The sequence below is a fragment of the Elgaria multicarinata genome, chromosome 1, assembly GCF_023053635.1.
Source record: "Elgaria multicarinata webbii isolate HBS135686 ecotype San Diego chromosome 1, rElgMul1.1.pri, whole genome shotgun sequence".
Lineage (NCBI taxonomy): Eukaryota > Metazoa > Chordata > Lepidosauria > Squamata > Anguidae > Elgaria > Elgaria multicarinata.
This window is the reverse complement of record NC_086171.1, coordinates 10,355,038-10,377,515: the sequence shown is the minus strand read 5'-3', so window position 1 is coordinate 10,377,515 and position 22,478 is coordinate 10,355,038. Positions and strand designations below refer to the sequence as shown.

Genomic DNA, 22,478 nt, shown 5'->3' with positions numbered 1-22,478 from the left:
GCAAACAGTATGGATGAACGAAATATTGCCCGCCACTGCAGGTACCTTAGCTTTCTGTAGGATTTAATTCGAATGACATTTTTGCGATCGCTTTGTCTTCTCAGGCGCATGACGATGGCTGACATTGAAAGAATTGCTCCTTTGGAAGAGGGCACGTTGCCCTACAACCTGGCTGAGGCTCAAAGACAGGTGAGGAGGCAAGGAACAGGAGGGTGGGTGGGGAAAGTAACGATGTTTTTGCTCATCTATTTCAGTCCTTCCTAGCTGCAAGCCCACAGAATCCTTGATGTTGCAACATTTTAGTTGCATCTATTCCTTTGTGGATCAAATATTGAAAGCATAAACTTTTGCTGCTGTTGTTACAAACATTTTAGTTCGATCTTAACTCAACCAGAAATCAAAAAGCCTGAATTAGTTTACATGTATCTTCCCCGCTACCACCTTTCCACTTAAGGAAGGAAAGTGTGATTGGTTTCTGATAGTAATAACAACGCCAATGACAGCAAGAGAGCCAAAGTCTCATTTTAAGAACTTAGAGAGAGTGGGTGGGTGTAATGTTAGTTCAGTTTCTATGCTAACTGGTTTACCATCCCTGATTCTGTTGTGGAATACGTTTAATGAAGGGAATAATATTTTACGGTTTATGCTGGGCATGTCAGCTTGGACACCCAATCTAGTAAAACGAACCACTCTTTGCTTTGAGTTGTTCAACCCTCTTGTGTGTTGCCTGTCTGTTGCAATCCATCTTCAGCTGCATATTGAAATGAATGATGGTTTTGTTTAGTCTGTCATAATGGTTTCAAACCTTGAACATCATGGAGAAAAGCAATTGCCAGTGGTAGTAGCAGCAGTGGCTGGTTGTTTTTTAATTTTTAAATACTCTTAATTTTTAAATGTTTGTGTGTGGGAGGGGGGGGTACCCAAAAGTGACGTGGTGGAAAGGACAAAAAAAAAAAAAAAGGTCTTTGCCAACTTTTAAAAACTTGTTATTGGTCTCTTTCATATATTGAAAACTGACACAGACCTGGGTGTAGTTCTGTTTTTCTAAAGCTATCACTTAAGTCAAACCAAGTTCTGTATGTTGAGGGCTGGAGGGTTTCTCCCCTCTCTCTGTGCTCTGGGTCTGTGCAGAGACGCCAGTTTGACCACAATGAGTTGATGCAGGCTGCATTTTTGGGTCTAATAGGCCTTGAGCCAGGCCCTACTCACTTGGCTGCCTCTCACCCTGCCCCTCCTTCCCACCCAACATCACCCTACAACAGCATATTTTTAGGCTTGCCTTAGGAGCGAGTATGTTAGGAGGATACATTCTTACCAGCTCACTCATAAAACCTGTCTCAAAGTTTATTAAAAGAGGTAAGGATTAAGGGACAGCCTGTACCTTATAGGCCCCACATTGGGAGCTGCTGCAGGCACTGTGCAGGTGGTAGATTCTCCATGAAGCGTTACATTATTGGCATTGAGACTTCCTGTACATTGCACATGGCTAGCAGTGCCACAGTGCTACGGCTCCTGCACAGAGAAGCTGCCATGTAAATACTCTTCGCCTTGATCTCCAGCTGGAGCTCCTCAAACAAGTAGGTCAGTCTCCAGAACTAGGGCAGCACATCGTACAGTGGGCTTCATGAGCAAACTGGTGCAGTTTTTGAAATGTGCAGTGTTTTTCTTATTTTCTCCTTAATACTTTGTGGCCGAAAATCAGCCAGGCCCTTTTAAGCAGAGGAAGGGCCTTGCGGGTCCAGCATGGTTTTCGCTATCGCCCAGCAATTCCAATGCAAGAACCTTGAAAATTGCAGAGAAGGACTGCAGCTCAGCAGTAGAGCACACATGCTTTGCATGTAGGGCTGAGAAAAATGTCCATATGAAACCCCAAAGAGCCTGTCTGTCAGTGTAGACAGCTAGATAGGCAAAGTATAAGAGAGATTTCTATGTTCCTAATTATGGGGAAGGTTCAGGATCTGTATTTTATGCAGCAATGAGAGACTGCTCTTAAAATAAACAAAAATCAAAGGCAGTCTGAATATGTCGGAGTGAACTTCACACTGATCTGCATTTCTGTTTCTTTCTTCTTCTTCTTTTTAGAGCATTTTAATATTAGGAGAATAGAGATGTTCAAATGACAAAAGCCAATCTTCCCATTCTTATAAACAATTCTTTCTTGGCTACAGTTTAACTCTGATGTTAATGTTTTCTTTCTGGTAGGTTAGGATTAAATAACCCCCGGTGGTACAATAAACTGAGCAATATATTTTTATTGCTTTATTTATTTAGGAAACCTAAGCTGTTTTCTTCTGTATCTTCACAGTGCATGGATGAAAATGGCCCCTTCAAGCCTCTTGCATTAACGCTTTTATCTCTTGACCCATTACCTTCCTATGGCTGTCCAGACCAGCATAAAAAAAAGTAGTGATGAGCAATAATATATTTTATTTTCTTGTGTGCTCCATGTAATTGGCACAGGTTTTGCCCTTATTTTCTAGGAAGTAGTTTTACAGCAAGAAAAATCATGAGCCTAAATCCGACATACAGTTAGCAGAAGAAATTGCTCTGCTGGTAGACTACCGCTGCCTTTTCCCAAAGCACAACCAGTGACACAAACGCTAGAGCACAGCTTTGTAAATCTAAGACCTGCAAGTGGTTACACAGGGGGAACTTTAGTGGGATTCCCTCCTTGCGCATACTTCAAAGCATATTTTCTGCTAATGCAATTTCACTTGCTCTACCTACCTGAATGACACCACTGGATACAACTCTGGGAGAGCAGTCTAGAGTGTTCTCCAGTGCAAAAAGAACTTGTGAGAACTTTTAAATAATTCACTTATAAAACATTTGGGCCTCAAGGTATTGCAGGGAGTACTCATTGAATTGTATTGAGACCTGCTTGGAGAGCTTCACCTATTGAGCAGCATAGAAATGAATGAATGAAAAAGCGTTATGGCCTGCATTATGGCTAGGGCATAGCCATGAAGGCACATGCTGTAGCCACTTTGCTGAAGCTAAGTATGTCTGGGTCTGGTTGTTGCCTGGACGGGAGACCACCTTGGTAGGCCATGTATGTCACTATTTGCTCCTAAGAATGAAGGCAGGATAAAAGTATAATCAAGACATGAAATTCAGCAGTGTGTGTGTGTGTGTGTGTGTGTATGATGCTTAATTTATACTCAATTATTGTCTGCTGTTCTGTTCAGTCACAGTGAATGTTTGTCTGACTTTTCTCTTCACTCTTTCTGCCTTGGTCCCAAATCTTCTCCCTAAATCCTTCAATTGCAGCAAGCTCCGGGTGATGTGTCTCGTCCTGTTCTCATCCAGATAGCAGAATCTGCATACAGGTTTGCTCTTGGTTCAGTTGCTGGAGGTTAGTGAATGAATGAATAATAGTGTTTGCTCTTTACCTTCCTTACATAAAGAAGCCTGCAGATTTTGGGCAGGATATCAAAAATGGCTTAGCCTCTCCTATCTTGTACTTTTCCCTGGAAGTTGGGAATTCTGTAAAGTGTACTGTAGGAATTACAAATGGGATTTGCAGCAACATGTCATAGTATGGAGGTTAGGATTCCAGCCAGCCATGCCTTTTTTTTTATAGGAAATACTATTCCATTTTCTCACCCCATCTCTATCCTGGCAGACGGTATTTTGTGCCTACTGAACATGCTCAGCAGGGAAGGCCCAAGATTTTTTTACTGCCTTAGGCAGAGCAGAAAATGATGATGATGCATCCCAAGATGTATAGAACCCAAGGCAACCCAAGTTACCTTGTTTAAACACTTTGGCAGTGTTTGCTGTCTTTTCGTTGCACTCCAAATCACCCTAATGTTAGGGCTGGCCCTGAAAAATGCTGCTCAATTCTCATCAAGCTTGTTTGGGGGGTTCCCCCCCCCTTTCCTAAAGATAATTTGTACTTCTATAAACCTTGGAGTTCCTGAAGCCTGCTGATATTTTCCTCTTAAGTGGGGATGGATCTGTTTATGCTACATAAGGGCGGGCATTCAGAAAATTGAGTTCACCATTAGTATGTATGATTTTAACTTCTAAACTACTTAACTTCAGACTGTCTCCATCCACTTCACACAACACTCTCAGCCAAAGAGAGCAGGGATTCTCACCAGCGGCTGACAAAACTTCATGAAAATGAAGGACAGGGCACTTCGCTCTAGAACCATCACTATAAAAGAGCTAATTACCTGTAGGGAAATCTTAGAATAATTTCCTTCCTTGTACCTGTTTAACTGATTAACAGCCCTGTCGAATGCAGAGTTATGCTCTGAAGCCTATTGACGCAAATGCATGCGATCAGGCTTTCAATACAGTTCCTGGGGTATTTTGTTTCCAGATTTGTCTCAAGACTGCCTTAATGCAAAACAAACTGTTCATGAGATAAAGCTATGAATAATGCTACAGGAGACTATGGCCACAATCTTGATGAAACTAAGTGCAAGTGTCTCATGTGACTTCTTACTTCCCTACCCCCCCCCTCAAACAGTAGCCCCGTGCATCACATGAGCAGCCCCTTTGTAATTCAGGAAGTGTTTGAGAAGCAGTTGCTATTGGGTGGGAGGGAGTGCTTTTTAAAGGGGTGAACATACCTGCTGGGTCCACTCAAGCCCTTGGGTGCTCCTGCAGAAACTCACAGGATAGTGGTCCATGCACATTACAAAATTAGGATAGCCGTAATGCAATGAAAATTGCTACAGAAGGGCATCACATTTTGTTTCCTTTTGTTTTACTATTTGCAACTTCACATATAGCTGTTGGAGCCACTGCAGTGTATCCAATCGATCTTGTCAAAACCCGGATGCAGAATCAACGGTCCTCTGGGTCATTTGTTGGGGAGCTGATGTACAAGAACAGCTTTGATTGCTTTAAGAAAGTCCTACGCTATGAAGGATTCTTTGGCCTCTATCGAGGTGAGTGTCCAGATATTTCTTACATTAGTGTAAGAGAAGAAGAGCTTTGCTGCCAGCCTGGATTTTTGTTGATCTTGATGCAGAATGAGAATGTCTGATATGCTCTAGGTTTGGGTTGAACGGTCTGAATATGAGTTCTATTGCATCAACTGATTCTAGTATCAATATGTGCATGTGCAATGGCCCGCCTCTGCTAAATTTGCAGTGGCGGCAAAAAAATGTTGCGTTGGCACCGAAGTTTGTTGGTGCAACAGAAACAAGAGCCTATTTAGCTGTTAAACCAAATCTCGGTGACAAACAGCCAAATTGTTTTCCTTCCCTTTGAAGCTTTTAATGAAAAAAATCCTCCTCTTAATGAAGAAGGTGGTTCCTCCCCGTCCAATATTTACAGGCCGGACTGTCTTCTCTGTCTGCCACTCTAAAGTATTCCTCTGGCATCTACAGAAACTTATAAGATTATCTTTAGAAGCCTGGACACAAGCATTATCCCCATTTTCTACTGTACTCGCTGAGCTGGACTGATCTGTCTCTTTTTAACTGGAAACTGTATAAAAAACTATGCATGATATGGAGAATGTGGATAGGGAGACATTTTTCTCCCTCTCCCATAATACTAGAACCTGGGGTCATCCCTTGAAGCTGATTGGTGGGAGGTTCTGGACAGATAAAAGGAAGCACTTCTTCATACAGTGCATAGTTAAACTATGGAATTCACTACCACAAAATGTGGTGATGGCCCCTAATTTGGATGGCTTTAAAAGGGGGTTGGATGAATTCCTGGGGGGAAATGGCTACTAGTCCTGATGGCTAAGTGCAACCTCCAGTATCAGAGGCAATAAGCCTTTATACACTAGTTGCTGGGGAATATGGGTGGGAGGGTGCTATTTATTTATTTATTTATTACATTTTTATACCGCCCAATAGCCGAAGCTCTCTGGGCGGTTCATTGCAATGTGTCCTCTTTGTGTTTCCCTGGTCGACAGCTGGTTGGCCACTTTGTGAACAGAATGCTAGACTGGATGGACCCTTGGTCTGATCCAGGATGGCTCTTCTTATATTCTTATGAAACAAGAGACTAGCCAATTTTATGTGAAATACTGTTGCTTCAAAGACTGTCACGAACATTTTGGGTCATCTGATGATATATTATAACTTTCCTTTAGCATATTTGTATGACACACAATGCAAAAGTGGTCACGGTGTCAACATTATAGCTTCAGAATAAAGAGTTATCAGTAATCAGAAACTGGTACATCAGTTGCAGTCCCTATACCTCTCTTGCAGAGTCAGGACCCATGGTCCAAAAAAGTCATCTGCAGACACAATGGAAATTGCTTTGATAATGCCAACCAGCAGGTCCCAGTGCTTGAGGAGACTAGCTACTGCATTCCTTTTTCATGGCACCCCAGTATACACATTCACTGCTGACTTTCTTCCCACCCACCCCTCTCTCTCCCACACACACACACTTATCTGGTTACAGTGATAGGAAGGGGTACATAACAGCATCCAGATTTTAACAGATCTGTTTTTAACAGTTCTTTTTTCTAGAAGCAACTTCTACCCTCTAGCAGTCAAACACAATGGGGCTGTTTGCATGACATGACAGACCATTTTGGGTTATTTAACCCACGGTGAGTCTGTGGTGCATGTGTGGCGTGAGCAGTCACCATTTTGAATATGCAAGCCCCGCTTGAGGGTTGGTAATTCATGCAAACCTATGGTCTATTTTAGGGTTATGTGAGATTGTGTATACAACTTGGCAGTCATGGATACTATAAGAACGTTAGAAGTGCCATGCTGGATCAGGCCAAGGATCCCTGTAGTCCAGCACTCTGTTCACACAACGGCCAACCAGCTGTTGACCAGGGACCAACAAAGCAGGACGTTGTGCAACAGCACCCTCCCACCCATGTTCCCCCAGCAACTGGTGCACACAGGCTTACTGCCTCAGATACTGGAGGTTGCACATAACCATCAGGGCTAGTAGGCATTGATAGCCTCCTCTTCCAGGAATTCATCCAACTCCCGTTTTGGTGGCCATCAGTACCATGGCTTGTCATGGATTAAATAACCCGCGACATGCCACAGCATCTCGTCTGACCTCAATCAATGAAAATCATTGTCTTTTTGTTTTTGATGCAGATGGATATGGTGCTAGCTTGTTTTTGTAAAGGTTTTGGGAGGTGATTTCTCCTTTGTGTGCCTTTCTAGTAAACAAAGCTTCGGTGTAGGGGGAGTTGAATCCAATTGATGAGCTTTACAATATACGGTGTTCAGTGCTAATTTAGGCCAAGGTTTCCTGACTTTCTTTTCTCTTAAAGAACAAATTGACGCTTACAAGATGCTGGTTTCTTAATTCAGTATGTTTACTGCTTACTTCCACTGTAACTTTTATAACAGTTTGCACTCAAAACGTACAAAAGTATATGCAGTCAGACGATTTGTCCATGCAGCCCAATACGTTCTACTCTGACTGGCTCAGTTTCCAAACCTCACGACCTGAAGTTCTTCTTAAACCTGGAGATGCCAGCTGTTGAACTTGGTACCTTCTGTGTGTAAAGCATGTGCTCTAGCATGGGAGCTGCAGCTCCTTCCCAATGGCAAATACATTATATACTCGTATGCCCATTTCATTTTAATTTTCTATTTCCCATATATTTTCTCTCTTATTATTTTTTGTCTTTCCTCTGTTAATTTTAATTGAATGCTTTGGCACTTCTGTAGTAATCTGTACTTACATGTTTTGGATCCTGCACATTTTGAGATGGAAACTCCCATTTATGCACAGATAAATCCTTAGGAAAAAATAGGTGGAATCAAACTAGTTTCTCCCGAGGAAAGTTTTTCAATAGCAGAATCAGGAGCTGGAGTGGAGCAACTTTAAGCATTTTCTCTTTCCTCCCTGCAGCCCCCTTAGCCCCACACCCAAATCTTCTCTGGAAGGTTTATTAAAATATTAATTTATTAAATCAATAAAGCCACGACCATTATCATTTTAGAATTTTTTTCTGTTCATTCCTTTAATACAGCAAGTTTATAATCATGCTATTTAGTTGTAATTAGTATTTAATTTTAGAACAGTATACCATATATGAAAGCAATTTGTTTTAGATTGAAAATACCTCCAATATCTGCTGCTTACATTTTGATACATTTTACTAAGCCGATAATGTGTTAAATATTAGCACACTAACATTTTATAGTGATTTTCCTTTGCATTTACACATGTGCCCTTTGGTTAAAATGGTGTGCTCTGTTGTTTCTGATTTTATCCATGTCATAACTATACATCCTGAAATGTCAAAATACTGAGCAGGAATTCCAAACTATTTAAAGGAGATTACTTTAGATAGATGTAGAGTAGACTGATATATCCTGTGCACTATTCAATAAGGCTTTTAAGCACTCTAACCTGTGTACAGGATTGCAGCCCTAGTGTTTTCAGTTTCAGTTTTGAAGCACAGTACACAAGCCAGTGTTCTAAATTTACAACCTCTGATGAAAATAAAGTCTTGTGGATCTTAGGACCGTATTAGCATCGTTTTTAATAAGATAAAACCTCAGTCATACTGGCAAGAACAGACTGGAAAGAGAAGCAGTTATTCCATCCTTAATAAACATAGTAAAAGCACTCATGTATTCATTGGTTAATTGCTTTTAATGCACAAAATATCATAGAATTTACTTAAAATAACATTTTAATCATAAGCTACCTGAGCCATTGTTTAAAGAGCCTCTATTCACTCAACATGTAAGATATAAAATAAAATACATTTTTATACAGCCCATTAAGCACAGTTTTCTGGGTGATGAAGATGAGCTAAAATACAAGTTAACAATAAAAATGACAATAAAACAGCACATGATCGGTTCTATCCAGTTAACTTCTCCCAGTTGACAGAATGGCTTCTCTCAGCGGAACAGTGAGGGGCACAGGAACTGCAGTGGAGAGAAGCTCTTCAGACAGATAGTGAAAGCACTATTCAAGTACTACTGCTGTTTTTATACTGTTGTTTTTATGTCTCTGATGTTTTTTTAAATTTTGTATAATTTTAATGTTTACTGTTTTTAGCTTTTGTGAACCGCCCAGAGAGCTTCGGCTGTGGGGCGGTATATAAATGTAATAAAATAAATAAATAAAATCAAATATATTGTACTTTCCCCCACGCCTACAGTGTTTTCAATATCTGGTTGGTAATAGAAGCTGTTTATACAGTAACAGAAGTTACTGTATAAAACCTAGTTGGTTACAAAACTAGTACACAAGATTGATACCCTGGTTTGTACAAACCACCTTTTTCTGGGTTCTGACAGAACTGTGGTTTATTGCGCACTGTGACTGGAAGCTTTACATTTTCTCCCATCGTGCACAAATAAGGGAGAAAGGGGAGGACAGAAGCCCAAAACTTCCCTTGCTTTTGTAAAGACAAACTTGTTTTGTCATTACACTTGGATGTGGCCTATGTCTATTTAATGGGTTGAACTTGGCCTGGTTTCAAGTTTACCTGGTTTCAAGTTTAGAAGACTATCAAATAAGCAGGAACAATAATTATAGCCTGCTATTGTGTGGGGGCCTTAAATACAGGTAATATGCACAACCCAGAGAAAGTGAGGCATGCTCAAGCCCCATTAAAACCAATAAAAATTATATACTCTGAGCCCTAATGAAGTTGCACAAGTACCTTTACCTCCCCAGGGAGTTAGAAACATGAGGGGATTCAGCATTTCCCCCCCATAGATTTTCAGCATCAAACATTGCTTGAAAGGGAGACAGAAAAGTAGACTTAAAGTCTTCTCCAATAGCAGGCAACAGTAGTTGCAGCAAAATTGGTTTGCTCCAAATTCAAACATAAACAAATCTCAAAAGCAGATGAAAAAGAGCAAAGTGGTGGAATAACTGTCATGTTGCTCATTCTCTCATCTTGAATGCCTTAAGATAGATACCTCTTAAAACTGCAAAAAAACACAAAACCCTGTAAGCTATTTTTTACTCAAAACATGAAAATGAATATAACTGCAAATGTTTGTTTTGTTGACTTTCTCAAAAATAGTTGTTTCAGCAAGTTACCCCAACACAATTCATGCTTACCTGTGAAATTAATCTCTTTTTTCCCTTTCTTCTGTCTTTGCCTACGCAGAACATTTTATGTACATTGTACATTGATGGTGCTATATAAATAAATAAATAAATAAATAATAATAATGTGGCACATCCTCTTGAGATACTTTATTTCAGAAGGATTGATAGCAGAAATCAAATAGAAAACATAGCTTCCTGCCTGTGTATCATAGGACTTGTGTACGCTTTGTTACTATATTTTTTTGTATCACTAGGTAAACATGAGCTAGATGTTTAGTCTCAGTATCATGTGAACATGTGATCTACACAAAGGACGTAGGAAGCTGACATACATTAAGTCAGACCATGGGTCCGTCTTGCTCCAATATGTTTATTTTTGATCAGCCCTGGTTCTCCAGTGTCTTGGGCAGAGGGCTTCCCCAGCCTTTCCGCCTGAGTCTGTTTTAACTGGAAATTCCAAGGGCTGAACCTGGGACCTTCTGCATGCGAAGTATGGTCTTGATTATTGAGTTATGGTCCCTCGCTCAAAGTAATTTTTGGTTTCACCTGTCCAGTTCTCTTTCCTGCTTAGGCTGCAATCCAATATACACTTACCTGAGCATCAATCCCATTGAACTCAGTGGGGTTTACTTTTGAGTACACACAAATGATTGCTATGTTAGTTATGGTCTTGTTGCTCTTAATAATTAAAAACTTAACGTTTCTATAGTGCTTGTATGTGTTTGTATAATTTGATACACATTATTTTATCATAGAATAGAAGAGTAGAGTTGGAAGGGGCCTATAAGGCCAACCACCTGCTCAATTTTAGTAACCTTACTGCAATAATCTATGAAGAAATAGACTCAAAACAAAATCTTACTCTTGGCAAGTACCCCTCCTCCATAATAATAATAATAATAATAATAATAATAATAATAATAATAATAAACATACTTATTTGTGACCCACCTCTCTCTTTGGATTGAGGCGGGGTACAACACAAATACAAATGCCATAAAATACATACAATTGATTAAAACATTTAAAACTAATACATTATTAGTTTTACATACATATGTACAGGTTGGTCTTTCGGTTTCTAAGGACACAACGAAGGGCTAGTGTGTTGTTTCTGTGTGAGCCCAAGCAAACATGCTATAAAGGACAGAGATCTTTGAATTGTGCCTAATCAAGCATTCTGAATTCAAAGTGTGTATATATAATGTGAGGCATGCAGAGGGTTGCGGGGGGAGGGGAAATGCATTCTGCCAGTTATTTCTGTTCCACTGGCAGAAGGGCCCCCTATGGACCCAAGTCACAGTGATGTTTGAATTGATATAGTGCTGAACTGTGCATTTGTTGTTGTTGTTGTTGTTGTTGTTTAATGCTAGATACTGTTGTTAAACATAGTTGCTCCTCTCTTTAGGTGTGAAGTTCACATATAACTGTTGCTAAGTTAATGCTATGTTTTATATGATAGATTTGTATTCTCTGTATCTTTACAGGTCTTTTGCCACAATTATTAGGAGTAGCCCCAGAAAAAGCCATAAAACTTACTGTAAGTTCAACGCAAAAAAAAACAAAAAAAACCCTCCACCTATTGTGTATAATCTATCATTTCCAGTGAGGCAATTTAGGATGATTGTGCAACTCGAAGCCTGCATAACTAATTCATAGTTGTAGTGATGGCCAAAATTGGATGGCTTTAAAAGGGGATTGGATAAGTCTATCAGTAGCAACTAGTCCTGATGGCTATATGATACCTTCAGTGTCAGAGACAACGTGCCTGTGGACATCAGTTGCTGGAGAACATGGCCAGGAGGGAGCTCTTGTACTCATGTTCTACTTATGGGTTTCCTGTGGGCAGTTAGTTGACCTCTGTGTGAACAGAATGCTGGAGTAGCTGGACCTTGGTCTGATCCTACATGGCTTTTCTTATGTTCGTATAGTTTCCTTGGGTAAGGCTATACTTGCAGAATACAGCAAATGTTCACACCTTGCCTCTATTCACAACTGGTATATAAGTAGGGGTGTGTAGACCTGGCACTTCTGGAATCTACTTTGTTTTTTACTAGAACCCTGAGGTCCATGAAGGGGCAGGGCCAGGGGCAAATGGAGGCTGGGAGGAGACAGTAGAGTCAAATACTTGCTACACTCCATGAGCCATACCCTCTATATACAAATCCAAATCTACAGCTGAGTTACTGTAGATCAGGGATTCTAATACACACTCATTCTCTGACTGACAAGCTGTTTCTCCCACCACCCCCTTTCAAAGTGAACAGTAGAACTACACAAAGACCTGATGAAAGACAACCAATTAACACTTACATTTTATAGGCAAAGAACCCCGAGGCTAAGAGATAAGCAATTTGCTCAAGGCTAGCCATGTGAACATTTGTTTTTCCTTTCAATTTTACTTGCTATTGCTAAACTAATGGGGGTCAGAAACCATTGCCCATCTACTGCAAATCACTCAGAGATCTACCAGCAGATCCAAATCTGCCTTCTGCTCACTTCTGGTTTGAAGTTAGTTTCTGTGTGTTTTTGATTGGAGTCTGGTTCATTTCACATGTCACAATAAGCCAGGGTTCCTAGGGAAGCCTGTTTTATGGTTTAGGAAAGGCATGCTTGTAAATGTTGCCCAATTGCACCTGCTACAAGTGTCAGCAGATAAACAAACCACAGAACTCCCATTCATGGCTTGTTTAGCATTATGTGTGAACTGGGAACTGTGGCTTGTCTCTCTCCCAACAAGCCAGAATCATTGGCAGATGTTTCTGGCTTGTTTGGTCATAAACAATCCAGAGTTCCCAGTTTACACATACTGCTAAACAGAGGGCGGATAGAAGGCCCAGTGGATGTTTAACTGCTCCTGCTTGCAGCAAGAACATTCAAGCAACATACACAATCATGCTACTCATAAACTATTATTGTGATGTGTGAACTGGCCTTCTGACTAAATTGTCATTAGGCAGCCTCGTTTGAAATGTTCTGTTCAGTACGTTCATGCTATTTGAGAAAAGCAAAAGCCTTAATTTTCCAATAGTTTAATATAAATAACTATGATACACAATGGAAATTCTTATACAAAAACAGTTCCATTCATATGTTTTCATATTCTTTACATTCTTCTGTAGCATTTTTCATTGCTGTTTTTTCTGTAGCATTTTTGTTGTTGGAAAGCAGCTTCATAAATTGATAAATATAAAATACTTTGAATTTTAGGCTGAAATCTTGTATATGCTAACTTTCCAAGTAAACTTGGTTGAAATAATTAGGGCTGGTTTCCAAAACCAGTCTACCAGGCACTGGAATATTTTTGAATGAATATTCTAGAATTTCTTAACCTAATGCTTAAATTATGCTATTGTTATCAGTGATACCTAAATATTTCTGTAATGCTGTAAATCCATTTTTAAGCTGAATAAAGTTTTCTTCCCTAAGTGTTTATATATTATATTGATGATAGGCATATAATTTGTATTTATATAAAACTATATACTTTTTTCCAAAAAAATTAATGGTGCATGCTTTCTCTCCTCATTTGACTGTTTTCAAGGTAAACGATTTTGTGAGAGACAAATTTATGATGAAAGATGGTTCTGTTCCGTTCTCAGCAGAAATTCTTGCCGGCGGCTGTGTAAGTATCTCCACTATTTTTCTTTATCCAAGATGTATTATTGCATTTATTTTGCATAACCACAAAATTTAGTTTTAGTTGAATTGCAGAATTAGTGAACTTATTGGTTTTTTCTTCTTAAGTAGTCAACTAGTGACAGCTGTTTAATGATGGAAGGGTGAATATTTTTGGTGCTTTTGAAAGCAGTCGCTTAGTAATTATTTTGTGGTGTGACTTACCTTGGCATTTTAAAGGCTCAGAGACCAAAGCTTATAGACATAGTTAGATTTGATATTTGTGAATTTATCTAAAAGTTAAATTTAATGCATACTTTCATTGTAGCATGTTCTCTGCCTCGTCACCCCCTTTCTGCCCTTTCCCAGTCGTGTGTTTCCTACACCAACTTTTCTATTTATGCTCTAATACTGGCTTTGCAAATGGCAAAAAACTACTCTCAGCGGCTTGTTGCCATAGAGTTGTTATGCTTTGTAATAATAACTGGGCACATCGTCTGTTCCATAATGTAGACTGTATATAAAACGTATTAAGCAAATCCTGTTTTGCTTTTATGGAGTAGTATATTAATGAACAACCTGTGTTTAATTCACTAAACGACAATATTTCTGCTGTTTAGTTTTGCAACAGCAATTCATGTAATTATAACAAGCGCTGTATTGGGGGTAGGGGGTATTGATTTTGTTCAAGCAATTATAAATGCGCTTCTTCTTCTTTACATGAAATGAACTCTTGTTCAAAGATGAGTGCCATTTAAAAGACAGAGAGTGCTGTTCATTTAAGCCAGCTTTGATCAGCAGGGCAGGGTAGAGCTGGTGGACTTCCAAGCTGACTGGTAAATTTCTGCTGTCATAAGAAAGATGAGGTCACTCTTTTAAAGCAATTTATATCTCTGCCGAAAAGAACATGGAAGTGCAAACCAAATCTCAGCAAAGAGTGCCGTAATAAAAGGCAAAGAAGGGATTCGTGCAGTTGGGGTTGCCAAAAGCATGCAGCGGTATGTGGCTTATCAGAGTACATTTATTCGATGTAATGTAGGCTGAGAGGCTGTAAGTTTCTGCCATTCTCCCAAGATGAGGGTGATGTCTGCCTGCTTTGTTTGATCAGTGACCTGTCACGTAATGCCAGGTAGACTCACTTGTTCTGTAACTGAAGAAGTATTCAGGGAGGAGGATTTTAAAAAATAAAAGAATATGGACCTCTCTCCCCACCAAATGTAAAACACAGAGTAATGCAAATTAAAATGAAATAAATACTTGCTGACGCCGAGGAAAACACTTAAACCGAGTCGAAGAAAAAGCCAAATCGTTTAATGATAAAATTTATCATTTGTATGTTCATGTATGTATGTTCATGTCCAAATTCTGTCAGTTTGTACATCTGATTTATTTTTCCTAATTAGTACAATATAATGAATGCATTTCAAAAAAGAAGAAGAAGCAAATATAGCCATACTGGTCTATTTTATTTTATTTTTAAATCCAAAATCCTAAGCTGGGGCAATACCTTAATTCCTGTTCCTCTCTTCCAAAATACATTGTTTGATGGAATCTGTTACCTGCAACACCTTACCTGCATATGCATAGACACCATCTGGACAAAACTTTGAACGTCCCTGTTTCTTGCCCTGCCCTCTGCATTTTGCTCAACCTAGCCTAATGAAGAGTTCTTAAAAGCTTGCATATTTTTGTGCAATTTTGGTTGGTCCTAGTAAGCGTATTGCCCAAGTGTGGATTTATTTATTTATTTAGTAAAGCTGCAGCTATCCTGAAAGAGGACAATATCTTAGTCGGAAAGTGCTGTGCATGTTGGATCTATCAGTTGGCATTCATACTCTAAAATTAATTATGTGATTCTGCATAATTTCCTGGCAGTCAATGTTTGATGGCAAACAGCCCAGGGCTTTCTTTGAATTGAAGTGTTTAACTAAGGGGCATAGAAGAGTGCCAGGTAGGTAGGATGAGACTTGTGTTGTCTCCCTGTGGGTGGTCTTGTTTTGTTATGTTTTGGTATGTCTTTCAAAGCTGGCAGCACAGAACTGAGATGGTAATGCCCTCTGTGTTATTGTGTGATCTCTCTCTCTCTCTCTCTGATGGTTCTAAACGCAAGAATTAAGACATGACTCCAATGGAGCCTTTGTTCTTTTTTTTTGCCCTCACCCTCATGGAGCGGGGATTTCAGGAGAAAAGCGGGGGGAGGTTAGCATCCCCTCCTGGAGCGTGGTGGTCCGTATCTAAATTGAAGCCACACATGCTTACACTAGAGGTTGGTTGGTTGTTTTAAAAAAAGACAAGCCTCAGCTACATGGTATGTGATTAGTGTAACATGTAGTTTGGTTCTTAGGTGTGACAGTTGTTAAGAGGTCTTGGTCTAGGCCAGTGGGTTTCAGGGTAGTTTTCAAAGGGGGTTTCAGTCACAACAACCCATGGCTAGTAAGAGTAATTATGCTAATTAGGTGGCTTATTTTCCCTCCATGCTTGTTGTGTAAACCCAGTCGCTATATTTAGTCCTGCTATTTCAAGGGCCAGCCAACTTTTTGCTTATTCAACCCTCATGGTGTGTTGTAGGGTTATATGAGGGTTGTTTAATCTTTGCATAACCCACAGTAGCCAGGTTCGGATGGCACAAGAATCCCCAGTCACAGGTTGAATATGCAAAATGATGGCTGGCATGTACTAGCACGTGCTACAGCTCACTGTGGCTTAAGCAACCCACAGTGGGCTGTTTGATCGTGCAAACCAGGTAATTAAGTACAGCGCTCTTATAGTGGCTTCCCTGCAACCTAACGGGATAGCAGCCCCTAAATTATATATGAGAGTCATAAATAATTGTTACGATGTCTGTTGAAATGTAACATTTGCAGAGGGATAGGATACATATTGGTACTCTATGCAAGAAGGTGGCAGTTACAACATATGCTTATTTATATCTCCTGGAAAGTAGATGCCTTGATTTACCATGTAATCCTGTGCATTTCTACTGAGAAGTAAGCCCCTTAAGTTGAATAGGAGTTATTCCCAGGTAAGCATGTATAAGATTTCAGCCTTCTTTGGGATTTTGTTTTATCCATAGCTTTAATTAAAATAAAGTTTGATGGATTTATTTTAGTTTATATTTTGTAAATAGATTTCAGCTTAGAGGTGGTGGTGGTTTTCTTGTTATTTTTTAAGTACTTTCAACTAGGGTGTCTAGAAAAGGAACAAGCGTTCCAAGAGGCTCAACAGATACATTGTCCTTCTGGAATTCCAATCACTTTGATGGGGTTGGTGTCACATGAACAGTTGCACTTTGCTGTTTGCGACGTATTTGGCATTCATTGACTTTTGAGTCACTGGGGAGCTCACCTTGCAGGATGATTACTGAGAATTAGTACACATGGTTGACTTTTGCACTTACAGCCACAAAGCTTCTTGTCTCATTGAAAAAGCCGCCTTCAGTTTCGTAAACTATTTTCTTCACTGGGAAAAATAGACGGTTTTTGTTTCATGACCCCATGGTACTTAATTCAGCTGACAGCCAATTCCATCTTCTCGTTAAAAAAAAAAAAGGAAAGGAAAGGGGGGGGGGAGAAAAGAATCCTGGAAGGTTATTTTGATATAGGAAGAAGATTAAAAAGGATTGACGTGCAAATTACTCTGTTGAATCAGAGTCCTAAAATGTTTCTCATCTATAAAGTCATTTAAAACAAATTCTCTGTTTTGCATTGTTACGGCTTATTTAGTAGGCCAAGTTGCAAAGTGCCTGATGGCATGCTCTTTGCACTATTAGTGCTCCAATAACTTGATCTGCATTTTGATCTTGTACTAGAAGTCTGTAGAGCTTCCAGCATAATTGGTGTGCTTCCAGCTCTATACTTGCAGGGCTCTGGAACTTGGCTAAAGATGGCATGGGTCTATATATTCTGCTCCGTGGACAAAAACAGCATACTTTCGCAGTCTTTTTGCATGCTTATTTTTAAACCTCCCTATTATACAGAATTGACTTATTGTCGTAATGGCTTATGCAGAGATCTTAAATGCAACTGTTCTTCCCAATCCCTGCAGGGAAACAGGGACTGGATGACATTACTAGTGGTGTTTCACCTCTAGAAACAATATTTTGAAGGCATTTTGCATCAGTAATAATTCCCAGAAAAATATAGGTGATTGTAGCCACTTTATGCTATTCTAATAGCTGTTACTTGGGTGCAAATCCCATTTGAAACCAATGGGAGTTTCAAGCTAATATGCTTAAGAATTGCAATGTAAGAAGGAATTGGGGAGCCCCAAAATACCTTTGGGGAAGGGCTCAGTGGTAAAGCACATGCTGCTGAGAGTCAGACAAGGCTGAGCTAGTTGGACTAGTTTGGTTTGGTAGAAGGCAGCTTCCTGTGCTAGAGAATTGGTTTGGCTTTGCATCACATCCACTCCCTTTTAGCTTGGCTGATTACTGCTGTTTGCTCTTTGGGTATTAGAGGAGCATGCAGTATAGGAGTCGTAGACATAATATGAATGTGCATGCACACACAGGGAGAGAGAGGGAGAGAATGTGGCAACCTTTTTAATCCTGGGCTTTCTGTAGAATTTAGCGCTCATTAAAACAATATTGATACCTTCCTCTTTCACCAAAGGATGTCTTTAAAAAAAAAGTGTGAAGAGGGTACATCTCCAGTGATCATTGGTAATCTGCTAGAGGATTTTTCTCAGCTCCATGTGGTTGTGGGTGATTATTAGGCTGACAACAGGCTGTTTCATCTGCTGGAGAGATAAAACTACACTTGGCTTATGGTTCTTGTCCCTCTCCTAGCCTATCCCTGGTCAGCCCAACAAATGATACTGTTTGGCAGGAAAGGCGAGCACAGACTTGGGGGGGGATCTACACTACTGCTTTAAAGCGCTTTATAACAGTTTTGACAACTATTGGGGCCCAGGACACACTGCATATACAGGTTTCAAAACGTTTTCAAAGCGCTTTAAAGCGCTTTAAAAGCAGTAGTGTAGATCCCCCCCCCCCGGTCCTGCAGCTCTGTTCCACCACTACCAGACCGCAGTCGTAAGAACAGTGCCTCAGTAGAGGAAAGGCATGGAGGCTTATCTAAATTTCTACTGTCTTTCTTACTCCGTGTAGAGAGCAGATGGGTGTTGAGACACCTTTCCCTGTGCGGAAAATTGGGAGGATTCACTACCATCGCTGCTGTGGACTGTGAACTCTTGTGTCTAAGCCTTTGCTGCCCCTCTTTTCCTTGCTGCTCTACTGCAAGAATGGGAAGCCTCCAGCTCATAGGTTGAATGCTGCCCATTTGGTTGCACCCTGCAGCCCCACTCTCCCCCCACTCCCCGTCCTCGCCCCATCACCTTTTCATCCATCCAAGCTGGCTGTAGAAGGAACTTAAGAAAGTTCTATCCCTATCAGCTCTCTCCATCAGCCAGTATGGGACACACCTGTAATATAGACTTCCTCGAAGATGTGCGTCTTAGCCCATATTCTCCCCTGCAACAGACCAGCCAGGGATTTCAAGTCTTCTGGTGACTCTTGGGACTGCTCATTATGTGTGTGTGTAGTGAGGGGAGGCATGCAGAGTGTCACTACAGTCTGAGCTGTCATGGGAAGAATGAGAGGGAATGGAGAGAAAAATAGATAAAGTCATGGAAAGTTGAGGCTCTGAGGAGAAGTGGGTGGGGGGAAACTGTGATGTAAATCCGTACACTGTAGACTTGCAGTCAAACGTTTTGCCAACTGGGATGTGAAAGATCCCAGAATGTTTGATGCATTCAGATCCTGCAAGGATCGTTTGAAAGAGCATTTGGCTGACTACCTGGATCTGTGAATCAAGGAAAGAGGAAGTGAATAAATTAATTGAAATCAAAGCAACTGGGGGGATAATGGGGGGGGGGCTCCACCCACTGCCAGCATGTGACATCCCTGGGAAAGGGGCTATCATTCTGCCATCTTATTGGAGCCTAGCCACTTTAATGGGTGCCATACAAAAATGCATGGCCTCCTTACATGCAAGTTTACAATCTAAGTATTTTATGTGTTTAGCTCCCATTTGCTTGAGTTGGATAGGTGGTTTCTCCCCTCCCCCACCCCACCTCTCTCAAGGAGGACTATACTGCAGTATTTTGCATGTGGAAGTTCCCACGTTCAATCCCTGGAGTCTCATTTGTTTGCTTTTAAAGAGCAGGCAATAGGTGGTGTGAAAGGCCTGTTCTGGAGACCTGGAAATACCCTACCAATCTGCATAGAAAATACAATCCTAGATGGACAAGTAGTCTGAATAATAATAATAATAATAATAATAATAATAATAATAACCCACCTCTCCATTTTGATTGAGGCAGGGAACAACAGTAAGTATAAAATACATAAAATACTGATTAAAAATATAGTATACATTGTTAAAACATCCTAAAAGCATCCTAATAAACCAACTTCCTATGTTTCTTCCTATCACAGATTTCTGCTTGTACTCTTATCAGTAAGCATTTCATTTGGACTGATCTGCAACGAAAGGATTCCCTTTCACAATTGGTTAAAAAAAATTAGACGTTTTTGCTGGAAGGCTTGGAGAGAAGCATTCTGCTTGGTTAAATAACTTGAGAAGAAAACAGTAATATTTAATAATGCCAAACTTCTGTTCAGTTTAGAGGTATATAGAAACGATGCAAATAGTCAAAGCAAATGGTTGTAAAAGAACACAAACAGCTTATCACTGAAGTTTTTGTTAGCAACAAGAACCTATAAAGCAGAAGTGCTAAAAAAATAAGCAGTTTGTACACCATCGCTATATTGTTGAACACTCACTCAAAAACTGGCGGCACAAAATTCTGGAAGAAGCACTGCAAAACAAAATATTTTTTAAACCAATTTAACCAGTGCTGCTTCCGGGCTATGCGTTTAGAATGGAATTGTTCAGTCTCATTTTACAGGGGGTCAACAGAACTTGGTCATCCATTTGTAATCTTCCCATATTTTTCAGTGATGTTTGTCTTTTATCTTAGATCAGAAAAGTTTTTTTAATGATGTATTACATTTTAATTTATTAGATATTTAAAGCTATTCTTCTGTCTTTTTTTTTTAAAGGAAGTGTGTTTTTACAAGAGCAGACATGTTCACCTTCCTTATTTATATCATACCTCAATAGACATTCACTATAACCTTTGAAGTGGGTGCCATTTTATAATCCAATTAATTATTTTAATCTTTTCATTTGCTCTAAAATACGCTTCCGGCTATAATTTGTTTTAAAATGTCGAATGATCTTCCCATTGAGATCAGATGAGCTTCTAGTGAGGAGTTTCTTAAGCTGAAACTTAAGACATATTTGTTTACCCAGGTATTTATTGAATACTGTTATTAACAGCTGTGCCTGGTTATTGTGAGTATTTTACTGTTGCCTTGTTTAATTGAATTTAGTTACAATTTTATTTTGTGAACTGCTTTGGGATTTTTCCCCCTAAAAAAATGAAAAGTGGTATATAAATCTTCTTAATTAATTAATTAATTAAATTACAATAATAACAAAATATTGCCTTAGCACTGTGATGCTGTTTCTTTTAAAAAGGAAAAGGAGGAACCTTTCTCCATTTTAGAAATTTGGTTTTTCTAATTAAACACTCCCAGTCCACAGTTCCTATCCATATTTAAAAACTGTTTAAATATTAGTGAAACAGTGCTTAAATGTGTGTGTTTACTATATAAAAATACAACACCTAGGAACTTCTATATACTGTGTCCTTCTAGCTAGTCCATCTGAGTCCATCTGAGTCCATCTAGCTTAGTAGTGTCAACACTGACTGGCAGGGTTTCAAGCACCAAAGTTTTCCAGCCCTACCTGGACATCCTGGGGATTGAACCTGGGACCTTCTGCATGCAAAGCATGTGCTCAGCTACTGAGCTACAACTTCTCCCCAAAAACTAATTTAATTTAAAACAAACAAACATTACAGGCACAGCCAATTTTGCAATGTGGTAATTTCTTAATTCAACACTTCCAATCTGCTCTTCTTATGAAAAAGAAATATTAAAACTCTTTTAAAAAATACTTTGTGTTACCCAATTTATGTGTGAGATAACACTTAAAGAATCACTTAGCGGTAAATGAGTTTTGTTTTTATTTTTTTAACTATGACTTTCACCACATACAGCAACTATGTCATGCCCACTGGTGTGGACAGAACATAATAGAATGAATGAACAGAAAAAGTGTAATATCTTCTAACAGTGTAGAAAGTCAATTTTAATTCTGCCTTTAGCATACAGTGGAAGAGCAATTATTTTATTAGTGCTAGGAGCCATACGTCTGGAAGCAGCCCTAATGATATATTCTATTCTTACCTTTTCAGTTCAAACAGCTATACCCATTAAAACTTGTAGCATGTAGCATCTTTCATCCTTTTGTGTAGAAAATGTTTAGCATGTTTATACAATAGGATTAGTATGCATACTTGCAAAATGTACACAGCCCCTAAGATTGTCATGGACAAACCAGACTATGTCACGCAACCCAAAAGGCTTTATATGATTCTGCAAGGAGGAATAACTAATGTTTAATGCAACATTTTTGCTTTTGTTTTCAAATTAATACTGTTTGATCCAATTGGTGTGATGTGAGCTGAGACAATCAATGCACAACTCTGAAGTATTGAAACTTTTATGATCTTTATGTCTTCTATTCTTGGAATCTGTAAATGTTTACATTAACGTTGTCTAAAGAAAATTGAAAGTTTTTGCAGTGAGCAAAAATGTTCATCTGATAAGTTGTTTTATTTGGCAGAAGTCTGCACTATGGATAAAACAAAATTCTGCTCTTTGTACAAGGAAAATACTTTTGGGGGGAGATATAATATGGGGAAGGAATTATGTCTGTGTCTGAAAAAATAGATTCTAAGTT

The 22,478-nt window shown here is 39.5% G+C and overlaps 1 protein-coding gene across 2 annotated transcripts in view; it reads left to right on the top strand.

Moving 5' to 3' along the window:
- SLC25A13 (solute carrier family 25 member 13) overlaps positions 1 to 22,478 on the top strand; it is a 133,338-nt gene that overhangs the window by 83,502 nt on the left and 27,358 nt on the right. For both annotated transcript variants that reach the window (XM_063123225.1, XM_063123233.1), the window contains 5 exons: positions 105 to 189; positions 3,271 to 3,355; positions 4,746 to 4,904; positions 11,475 to 11,527; positions 13,532 to 13,612. In XM_063123225.1, coding sequence (XP_062979295.1) covers positions 105 to 189; positions 3,271 to 3,355; positions 4,746 to 4,904; positions 11,475 to 11,527; positions 13,532 to 13,612 — 463 coding nt within the window. The remainder of the gene's footprint in view (positions 1 to 104; positions 190 to 3,270; positions 3,356 to 4,745; positions 4,905 to 11,474; positions 11,528 to 13,531; positions 13,613 to 22,478) is intronic.